At 36.3% G+C, this 12,422-nt stretch overlaps 1 protein-coding gene across 1 annotated transcript in view; it reads left to right on the top strand.

Moving 5' to 3' along the window:
- Positions 1 to 11,861: 11,861 nt before the first annotated feature.
- Positions 11,862 to 12,422, top strand: part of rftn1a (raftlin, lipid raft linker 1a) — a 29,423-nt gene continuing 28,862 nt past the window's right edge. The window contains exon 1 of the mRNA XM_067361641.1: positions 11,862 to 12,003. Coding sequence (XP_067217742.1) covers positions 11,862 to 12,003 — 142 coding nt within the window. The remainder of the gene's footprint in view (positions 12,004 to 12,422) is intronic.

The raw sequence follows: 12,422 nt of genomic DNA, 5'->3' as shown, positions 1-12,422 counted from the left end.
GAAGGCAATGGGGATCAGAAACCATTTGGTTACCAACATTATTCAAAATATCTTTTGTGTTCTACAGAGCAGAGAAACTCGTACAGGTTTAAAACCACATAAAGTGAGTACATGATTCGCATCAAATATTATTTCAGTGCCACCACTAACACAAATGAATATGTTTTAACAAATGTACATATTAACAGTTTATAATAAACATCCACAGATTTATTTGGGACCCTATACTTAGAATGGGCAAGTTCAGGATCTTTGACATGTTCTCGCATTAACTGAACTGAAATTCATGTTTTTGTTTGCAGTAGAATACTGGGTTTGTTTACAGGACAGTGACACCATTTTCGACTAAAAACGGGAAACTTGTGTATTTTGGCCGGGTTTTTTTTTTTTTTTTTTTTTTTTCTTCTTCACGAAAATGGCCTTTTGGGTGCCCGAGAACAAAATATTGGTTTCAGAGTGCAAGATTTTGAAAAAGATCCCGTTATCGTCTCCGTGTAAACCTAAAAAACATGAATTTGTGAAAAGGGTGATGTCATGTTCATGCATATTGTGTGTTCGAGACGCATCGGCGCTGCGCAGGTCGATCGGCGTATGACCTCAAAGGACCGCGAGAGCGATTCAAAAGCAAATGCTTTCCAATAGCTCTCGCGGTACTTTGATGTCATACACCGATCTGTATGTGCAGCGCCGATGCGTCTCGAACAAGCCTTAAATGCTGTGTCCAGACCTATGGTCCAGACAGATCGGAATTTGGATTTTCCCACCTCCTTCTAGGAAATGTCTGGAACACCACTCAAAGTCGGACGTGTGAACTTGGGGTACATCGATCAACCCTGACCTCGGCGAGACGAGTCATTTGACGTTACTTCTGATGTCGGCAAGCTGTTTCCAATTAGCATAAACGTAAAAACAAACTTTAACATTAGACATTACGTTTTATGTAATGATACCTTCTTTTTTTTTGCTTTTCGTCAGCTGTTTTCAAATCGCCTTTGATGTTTTTATTATGTTTTTGCAATAATTGACACAAAAACACTATGCTCTCATTGTGTCATGGCGACATCATGTGGTCAACATGTGAATGTGACTTGACTGGATCTTACCGAGGTAACGTTACTGGGACATTTAATTTGGGATATTCCCATGTCCAACCGCGTCTGGAACGCAGCATAAGTCTTGCGTCGGAGACTGTACACCGCAAGTTTTTAAATACTTGGCTTAAAGGTGTGTAATATGAATAAATGGTGCTCATAAACGGCTGTTGAGATAGTATTCTCAAATTAAACGAGAGGCTTGGACACGTGTCATAACTTAAAGGGTTAGTTCACTCAAAAATGAAAATAATGTCATTTATTACACCCTCATGTCTTTCCACACCCATAAGACCTTCGTTAATCTTCGGAACACAAATTAAGATATTTTTGTTGAAATCCGATGACTTGGTGAAGCCTGCATAGCCAGCAATGACTTTTCCTCTCTCAAGATCCATATAAATTACTAAAAACACATCTAAATCAGTTCATGTGAGTACAGTGGTTCAATATAAATATTGTAAAGCGATGAGAATATTTTTGGTGTGCCAAAAAAACAAAATAACTTATATAGTGATGACTGATTTCAAAACACTGCTTCATGAAGCTTTGAAGCGTTATGAATCAGCGTGTCGAATCATGATTCGGATCACGTGTCAAACCGCCAAACTGCTGAAATCACATGACTTTGGCGCTCGGGACCGCTGCTTTGATACGCTGAATCATAATGCTCCAAAGCTTCCTGAAGCAGTGTTTTGAAATCAGCCATCACTATATAAGTTATTTATTTTTTTGGCACACCAAAAATGTTCTCGTCGCTTTATAATATTAATATTGAACCACTATACTCACATGAACTGATTTAAATATGTTTTTAGTAAATTGAGAGAGGAAATGTCATTGCTGGCTATGCAGGCCTCACTGAGCCATCGGATTTCAACAAAAATATCTTAATTTGTGTTCCTTAGAAAAACTGGTGTGGAAGGACATGAGGGTGAGTAATAAATGACAAAATTTTCATTTTTGGGTGAACTAACCCTTTAAGCGCGCTGTTTTTCAAAGTGACGTCGTTTTCGCGGATCCATGCGAACGGGCGTCTTTTTGACTTCGTTGTCGTCTGTAGGCTACTAAAAACGCAAAGGAAAAAGTTTTTAGCACATCATTATTGTTGACAAAACGTTTTTTTCAACGGCTCTGAACGTATGGAATCTTTTTGTTAATCATAATCATAGATATACATCTATGAATCATAATGAGCAGTAATCTACATGAAATATAAATTTAAAAAGCCTATTTGTTTGTCAGGATTATTTACTATGCGAATGCGTTACAACGGAATTCATATAAAAACTGTAAATAGAAACTTGATTAAAAAAAAAGTGTATCAAATTGATTAATTGGTGGCGCAAAACAATAATGTTATTGACACGATGTTGAAAGTGAAACGAGAGACAAAAGGAGAGCGATTTGGAAACAGTGGAGGGCATCGTTCCTCTTTCATTCTCAGGGAGGGGAGAAAAAAGAGAGGAGAGAGTAGGAGGAGACGTTCGCAAGCACATTATATTGACTGAAGGAGTCGCCTCGGCAGAAATGAACTGAACTCATCATCTGCTCACCTGCATCCAGTTCTCACACAGGCGAGGGCATGAGCGTTGAGAACCCGAAAGAAAGCTAAAATAAACGGGACAGGAGCGAAAGATAATTAAGGGAGAAAGAAACGGCAGAGGAGACACAAATAAAGAGAGACATAATCAAAGAACAGCAGCAGGTATGTTCACTCTTGAAATGAATGTGTGTATTTTCTTTGTCGCTGTACGCTAATTCAACACTGATAACTTTCTCATTCAACCCGCAAGTCACTGATTTCTTACTTCTCTGCTGATTCATCCCTCTCTTCTTTTTTGCCATGTTCACACTATACTTGTAAACTTCAATGCTTTTATCTGAGCTTGTATGTGAGTCACTTTAAAGTTCAAGCTCACTTCTAATTTGAATAGAGTGTAAGAGAACAGCAAATCCAATTCAAGTCACTCTATAAAAAAACATTTCCATTTGCATGCATGAAACATGGTTTTGTATAATTCTACATATAGCTACTACTGTATATAACATTACATAGCTATGAAGTGTTTGGCTTTTTATCATTAAACCTAAAGCAGCTTTGAAAGGGTTATATTGTACATTTTATTTTGTTTTTATGGGGTCTAGTCTACTTATAACATTAGTCAAATTTTTTGCAAATGTATAGTCAGAATGTAGTTTATCGTGACAATTTTCCCTAAAATGACTAACGTTTTACTGTAAATAGACCATGGAGGGAAAATGTTTTTGAACTGTTGTGGACGTATTCATTCATTTAGCTTTAAAACTTTAATTTAAATGCTGTCTTTGCATGTGAAATGAGAAATGGTGCTCCAATGTACTCTGTCCCATACTTTAACAGCCTTTTTGAAAGAGTACATTGCATTCACAATACAATCTGTACTGAAATGTGCTACTCAAACTGTTACAATCCTACTGAAATGATCTGAATTAAACTTCTGGATCTTTCCTATGTTAGTATCCTTCAAGAGTTTATGGAGAGCCGCAGGTGCTACACACAGCAGGAATTTATTAAATAGTGCATTAACTATGATTAATGCAAAACTATGAAATGAACATTCATTGGTGCTTTATGCTAAAATGTTTGTGTTGTATGTAATAAGAATATGTATGCATGAATTTATGAGAATTCAGATTCAACCATCAGTATAAGAAAAAAAACCTGCTCAGAACAGGCACATATTGTTCATTCACACATGATGGTATCAAGTGAGATGACTCCCAGAAGGAGATGACCTTCGGTTAGTATTTCTCACACATACTCACAGTGGGGCTCCGAGGCTGATATGAGTGACAGGCTAAGCAGTCAAACTCTGAGAGAGAGAGAAATATAGCAGGGATGAGAGATTGGAAGTGAGAGGAATGAAGTAAGAGATGATTACGAACCTGTGAAATGTGAGGGGAATGTGCTATCATCAACTTTCATATTCAGCCATGCCAGCCTGCTCCTGCGATAGTGACCTTACAGAGTCCTACAAACATCTCGCACAAACTTTCTCACATGCACATACATACTCTCTGATGGTTGCATGTCTACAAAGACCCCAATTTACTGTCACATCCATTCACAGAAACCATTTCAGATAACAGTTTTAAATAAATTTAGCCACAGTTTCTTCTTAAAAAAAAAAAGCATGATGCAGTAATGATATCAAATAGTAATATGTGGTAATTTTATACAATAAATCTGAGACCACTAGTGAAAATGCTTCTGAAATGCTACAAATACCAACAATGGAGAAAAAAAGGATAAAATGTATAGCTTTTATATATATATATATATATATTTATATATAATATATGGTAGAATATACACAGATCAGGCATAACATTATGACCACTGACAGGTGAAGTAAATAACACTGAATGAACACTGGGATATATTAGGCAGCAAGTGAACATTTTGTCCTCAAAGTTGATGTGTTAGAAGAGGGTCAGGGTCACAGGCAGCCAAGGTCCATTGATGCATGTGGGGAACGAAGGCTGGCCTGTGTGGTCCGATCCATCAGACGAGCTGCTGTAGCTCAAATTGTTCAAGAAGTTAATGCTGGTTCTGATAGAAAGGTGTCAGAATACACAGTGCATCGCAGTTTGTTGTATATATGACCGCATAGCCGCAGACCAGTCAGGGTGCCCATGCTGACTCCTGTCCAGTGCCAACAGTGGGCACGTGAGCATCAGAACTGGACCACTGAGCAATGGAAGAAGGTGTCCTGGTCTGATGAATCACATTTTCTTTTACATCACGTGGATGCGTGTGCGTCGCTTACATGGGGGAACACATGGCACCAGGATGCACTATGGGAAGAAGGCAAGCTGGCGGAGGCAGTGTGATGCTTTGGGCAAGTTCTGCTAAAAAACCTTGGGCCCTGCCATTCTACACCCTTTCATGGAAACTGTATTCCCTGGTGGCTGTGGCCTCTTTCAGCAGGATAATGCCACAAAGCAAAAATGGTTCAGGAATGGTTTGAAGAGCACAACAAGAAGTTTGTGGTGTTGACTTGCCCTCCAAATTCTCCAGATCTCAATCCAGGGGAGCATCTGTGGGATGTGCTGAACAAACAAGTCCGATCCATGGAGACCCCACCTTGCAACTTACAGGACTGGCAGCAAAAAAGGGGGCCAACACAATATTAGGAAGGTGGTCATAATGCTATGCCTTATCTGTGTGTGGGTGTATGTGTGTTATACGAAACTCTTCATATATATATATATATATATATATATATATATATATATATATATATATATATATATATATATATATATATAATATATATATATATATTTAGATATATATATATAATATATATATATATATTTAGATATATATATATATATATATTTAGATATATATATATATATATATATATATATATATATATATATATATATATATATATATATATATATACCTATACAGTGCTGCTTGATAGTTTATGAACCCCTTGCAGAATCTGCAAAATTTTCATTATTTTAACAAATGATAACATTTCTAAAACATTTACACGTTTAAATTATATTCAGAATACTTGTTTTCAATGTGGTCTCAGGCTTTTGGACACCACTGCATATACCATGGCACTAAATTACTACCATAGTATTTTAATAAAATACTATTGTGCTTTATGTACAAAAAAACAAGATTCCATGTTAAACTATGGTACTTTTGTTACTTTTTGTTCTGTTGACATATCGCATTAATGTGATAAGATAGTTAAATTGCAGTAATTTGCACATAGTTTTTACACTATTTTATTATACTTTATAGTTCAAATATACAGGATTGTATTAAGATCCTTTGTTAAAGCAAGACATTAGGAGAGTAAATCAGGCTTTTCTTTATTGCATCATATTGACAATCTCTCGTCTCCGTTGGTTACCAGAGCCCACCCCCCCCCCCACCACAATTCGATGTGTGCTCTCAACTTATTATCCTTCCCTATCATCTTGCCTAAATTTAGCTCTCCATCTTTCTTTTTCCCTTTTTTCTTCCGTTCCCCTCCTCACGCTTATCACAGTGAGAGATTATTGTGTGTGAATATCTTCGTGTGTGTTCTGCAGGAAGTGTGTAGTGTGGGAAGTGTGCAGTGTGTTTGTGATAGAGTATGAAACTGTGTGTGCACCTTTGTGCTGAAGATAAACTCCAAGTCTGATTCTATCTTCACATGTATATGAGCATTTATGTGCATTTAATGTTTTTTTTTTTATTTTTATTTTTTTTTATTGAATCTATATCTATACTTTTATTTGTATATAAAAACCCTAAAAAAATATTGGTTTTTAATAGCATAGAAGCCTTAATGGACTTAGTATAAATTCTGTCTCAGATGTTTCTTCTATAATTCATTGGAAATAAAAATAGAAACAAATGTTTAAAACACAGTAAGATTATAAAGTAATAGCATATCTCACATCATTTGGTCTTGGAAGAATTTGATGAGAAATTCTAAGTTAATTTAGGAATTGATTCCAATCATATATTTTTACAGAGATTTTGTTGAGACCTCTAGAGGAGACATGAGATTCTGGTCAGAATGAAAAATATATCAGACAAAATTCTGGGCAATACTGATATACTTTATCATTATCAAACATAAAAAGTAATGAACATAGTTATATTCAAATTCTATACTATTTTCTAAAATAAAATAAAAGAATTGCAACATGATCTCACAATTCTGACTTTTTCTCTCGCAGTTGCAAGTTTATATTTTACAAATCTGAGAAATACAGTCTTAATTGTGAATTATATACCCGCAAATGTGAGGAGTGAAATCAGGATTGTAGGTTTATATCTTGCAACTCTGATTTTATTTCTCACAATTGGGAGTTTAACTGACTTTATTTCATTGAACTGTGAGATATTAACTCGCAACTGCAAGTTATAAACTCCAAATTAGCCTTTCGCCGAGCCCCGCCCCCCTTAGTTACTGTTGCTTTGTCCGACAAGCCTTGGCGCTGTCACTCCACAGGCAGTGAAAAATACATCGCGGAACAAAAAGGATACTGACCACACATCGACAGACAAGACAGAGCAGGTTACTTATGATATTAAACAAAGTCCCAGCTTTCAAACCGTGTAGTTATTAAAGAAATTCAAACAATAAAAACCGTTCGTGACCATGGTCGTGACAGATTGCTGTAGATCCTCAGCTCAACCGCTCGTAAAAACCGATCATCTCTTCCTATTAGTCCATGAACATGAGAATGAATGTTGTTTCAAACGCGGAAAGACGTCAATACACACCATTTTTCAAGTTTAACTCCACCGAGTATCTTTTAACTACTGGCTGCTTTGTCGGACAAAATGGCGGATGTGGCGTTCTGATTGGTTAGATCGCTAGTCAATCAAACTCCCGGCGAAAGGTCAATTGTGAAAAGGTCAGAATTGTGGGTTTATATTTTGCAATTCTGACTTTATTTATAGTTATAAAACGGTTAGTTTCTGTCCTTGATTCTGATTGTTCTATAGCTGTGTATTATTCACAATAAAACATGGCTATGACCGCTTCACCCAGCGGTTCTGTGTATCACTACACAACACCCTTAGCAACCACTCTTAGCAATGTAAATTGTATCTCAATTGATATTGTTCATTGAAGCTTACTGTATTATGTAGAAGAGTATTGTGAGAAAGAGATTGAGTGAGCGAGTTTATTACCTGCATTCAGATTTAGCATTTTCCTTCAGGTCAGTCCTATGTTCATAATAAAAAATCTGTTTAAATGTCAGATGTATTATCTTGTCCTTTTATCATTTAAGGGGTTTTCCCATGACTAACAGTGCTAGTCAAAGCAGTCTTGTTCCGTGTTCACAACAATTCAGTCTTTTCAATACTAAAGTCTTCGCTACTGACTGACACACTCATAAAGACAGTCTTTGCCGCCATCTAATAGCGTGAAAATTTAACTTCTGTTGCTGTTCACGATCAGGGACTATTTTTTTCCGGCGGAAGGAAGAAAAAGTTTACTTCATGTGAGTTGCATTGATACATATTTCTGGCTTTAATATTTGTATTGTGTGGTAACCGTTTTATAAAAGCAATAAGGTACTCGAGGCTTGTGCTGTATCGTGAATAAGTCACGGCTAAAGGGGTTTTAGGCCTTACAACGCCCTTCAGCCGTGACTTATTCATGATACAGCACAGCCTCGAGTACCTTATTGCTTACATATAAACTAGATATAAATTCGCAAGTGTAAGAAATTAAGTCAGATTTGTGAGACATGAACTCACAACTTTTTATTAGATAATTCAGAATTTTTTATCTGAGTTGTTGTTTTTTTTTCTCAAAATTGTGAGATCTAAACTCGCAATTGCAAGGAAAAGTCTATGGCGAAAACAAGCTTCCATTTATGGTAGCAATATATCCTAAATGGAAAGGGCTAAATATCATGCACACATTGCTGTGCTGTCATTTTTGTGCTCAATGAGGGAGCAACTATCCCCTCATTGAGGCTTATGAGCTCATAACAGCATTTGTGTTGATGTCAAAGCTTGTGTTTGCAGGTCCCTTGATGATATTGCAAATTCAGCTGAGATTAAAAATCCGTGGTTTCTTTTTCTGCTCTAATAGCTCTCCAAATGTTGTCTCAGTAACTGTGAGCAAACTGATGATCTGTCGGTCTGTTGCCGAGCGATTAGCATCAGTAATGATGTGATTGTCAGGCTAGTGAAGGGAAATGAGTGGAACCGGATGCTTGACTGCCAGTATTAACTTCACTCAGCACAGGTGTGAAGGTCCGTGTATCTCCCGTGAATTAATCTTTTATATTCCAGCTGTCGGAATCATAATAAAAGCAAATTGTCTCGGTAAATTTTGTGATTCACTCCTGCTAGCAATTTAAACCTATAATGTTTGACGTAACAACTCAGGCCATTATGTTAGCATCTCCCTGTGTATATTCTGTTTAAATATAAATTACTCATTCGTTTCTTCTGAATAACTAATCTTGAATGCGGTGTATTGTTTCCAATCATTTCAACTGTTCACTTTAGTCTGAAGATTTTGTGGAATAAAAGAGATAAAACAGATTAAACAGATTACAGAAGTATTTGACTTGAGCAGATAACCAGCCACTATTACACCTGAGGTGATCAAAAAATCAATTCTAAAAGAACAAAGGAAATTCAAAGAGAGCTCCTAAAATGACAAAGATCCACTTCTATGTCCATGTTGAGATGATCTGTAGATAAAAAGCTGTACATCAGAGCAGACATCACAGGTTATGTTTTCAGTGTTCACTGTTATAACGTTTTTCATTGATTTCTGGAAGTCATTGCTGTTTTTGCAGCTTGGAACCTCCCATGTACTATTTTGGTAACTTAACTTATTCTAATTCTGTTGCTCTCAAGCAGGGGGCCAGGAACCACTAGGGGGCCTAAACAAACTTCCAAGGGGGCCTCAAGATGACTTAAAATTACACTGTAAAAAATTACCGTAATTTTAACAGTAGAAGACTGTAAAAATGCTGCGGTGAAAAACTGTTAAATGGTTTACAGAAAGTTTCCGTACTATATACGGTGAATAACTGTAATAGATCTAACTGTACATTTAATGTAATTTTATGGTAAAATACCGTTAAATTCACAGTTTTTGAAAGTGAAAAATAACAATTCATTGTAAAATTTACAGTGAAAAACTGTAAATTGACATTCCCACAATTCCCTGCGTGACACTTCACATTTGATATATTTTTGTTGAAATAACTCTGTTTCTTCTTAGTTTTTCTCATTTTTTTTCTAATCAGTTATGTACATTAGGGTTTTATGTTACATCTAATGGTGTTAAATTAATGTTTTTTTTAAAATTTCATGCATGTTACCATGATGGTGTTTAGTGTGTGTGTGAATGTCACTGTGTGCTCCTTCTATATATTAGTATTGTCCTCCTCACCTTGTGGAAAAGCTGCTTGTGATGAACTTTGATTCATCATGTGACTCTTATCACCACTGTTTTTGGTGACTGTCAGTGTATTATAAAGATACAAAACAGATATTAGTACTTCATTAGGTTGGTAAATTAACATTATATCACTTAATGAAATATGTTATTTTACCGTAAATTTTACTGGGATTTTTTTTACAGTGTACTGAAATCCAATGTTAAATATACATATTTAAAATGTAAAATTCACATGTAACTCCGTAAGTATGTTTACGGTTTGATGTCATTTTTACAGTATTGTTCTGGTAACCAAAGCTGCCGGTATTTTTCCGTAGAAACAACGGATTTTTTTTTTTACAGTGTATAGAAGCATTAAAACTACTAAAAATCAAGATATTTCTTAGTATTTGGTTATTTATTTAGAATTTAATACTTTTTATTCCCCAAGGATGCATTTATTAAAAGTGACAGTAGCATTTATGATTTTACAAAAGATTTTTGTTTCAAATAAATGCTGTTCTTTTGAACTTGCTGTTCATCAAAGTTCACGCACAACTGTTTTTAGTATTAATAATAATGAGTGTTTCTTGAGCGCCAGCATATTAGAATGAATTGTGACAGTATTTCGCAATATTATTACTGTTTTTACTGCATTTTTGATCAAATAAATGCAACCTTGGTGAAAATAAGACTTATCTTAAAAAACACATTAAAACACTTTTTTTTATATCGTACTTAAACTCACAAGTCATTCATTAAGCTGTATATTTGTTTTTGCATTTATTGTTGTGTGGTTATTTTACGAATCTCAATCTCTTTATCTCGTTCCCATAGTATTTGGACAAAGTACCATTGTAAGTAAAACCATGGTCTTTTGAACACTATTGCAAAGGTAATGCCATTATATTCTTAGAAATTCAAGTACCAGTACTACACCACTGAATACAATTATCATACAGTACAGTACTGTAGTATATATCAAAATATCATGGTATTCTGATTCCATTACTGTACCGTGGTAAGGCACAGTACTGTTTTTAAATGTCTGTCCTAACCTACTCATATATACTGTAGCTCTCCCAAATGATCACCCCGTTCCTGATCCACAAAACCATCCATCCATCGCTCCCCTGTCCCATCATCATTGCGCAGTTAATGCTTGTTGTCACAGCCACTGGGCTTGTCCGGTTCCTCTCGGTTTCACCTGTTTTGGCTCATCAAACGCTGACATGGAAATGCTGGCAGCTAACTACTCGTACTTGATGGTGTGTGTTAACGCTGGTGGCCGGGACCCACGTGGCGTGCCTCTGCTGTCACATCAAGTTAGCGCGTTCTAGATGTGACACTTATCAGCATTAGCCACACGCTAATTCATCGGCCACACATTCCGCTGTTTGATTGGTTGTGTAGTCACAGATCAAATATGAAGTGTTATCTGATTGCTGCTTCTGGTAGCCAAGGAGACAGTGTGTGCGTTTTGAAGAGGACATTATGCTTGAGACAGCGAATGTGTGTTTGTGTTAAAGGTTGATGCTTGAAGGTTGATTAGCTTTCCAATTAGACTTCATGTTATGTTACCTTGTGACAAATCTTTGCGTGTATCTGAATGTTTGTGGTTATGTTTAAAGACATGCCGATATGCCCTCTCCCCTGTTTTGCACATGCTCAGTTTCTATTTCAGTGTCAATCTGACTTAATTAGCATGACAATTAGGGACTGCTGCCAAGGCAATCAGTTAAATCAATAATGCAATTATGAATACATGAATATTTCAGACAAATTATCCATATTCATCTCATTTTCTCTCTCTGTCTTTGTTTTTCTCTCCACATGTGCAGACATGGGCTGTAAGTTGCCGAAACCCCGAGGGTCAGATGAAGCTCCGGGAAAGATTTTCTCCACCCTCAGAAGAGCGCAAGTGGAGACACACTCAGGCGTGTCCTATACATACCACTTCCTGGACTTCCTGTTAGGAAAGGAAGGTACACATGCCCATTTCCTCCAGCTCCAAACACTTTACGTACTGAATAGTCCCTTTTGTAAGTTTTGTTCTTGTTCATACATAAACATTTAAACTCTTTCCCCACCATTGACAGAATTTTCCATCATTTATGACACAATGCTTCCAAGCAATCCATGTTTTCACTGTTATACGATTGGGGGCACTATTACACATCTTCTGTACAGGTCTGTGTCCAAAATCGACCCCTATACCCTCATTCACTATTCCCTAGAGAAGTGCACTAATAGTTCACTTGAGGAAATGAATGAAAACAAAATGAGTGCATTGGAAGGGCTGCCGCTTTTAAATATTTTGTGCTTGCTGTTTAACAATTATTTAAAACTTGGCAAACTGGGATCTCCAGTAGGATAGTAGGATAAAAAGATTTACCTTGGACTT

This window comes from Chanodichthys erythropterus, chromosome 15, assembly GCF_024489055.1.
Source record: "Chanodichthys erythropterus isolate Z2021 chromosome 15, ASM2448905v1, whole genome shotgun sequence".
NCBI lineage: Eukaryota > Metazoa > Chordata > Actinopteri > Cypriniformes > Xenocyprididae > Chanodichthys > Chanodichthys erythropterus.
Note: the sequence above shows the minus strand (reverse complement) of the source record. Positions and strands in the feature narration are given on the sequence as shown.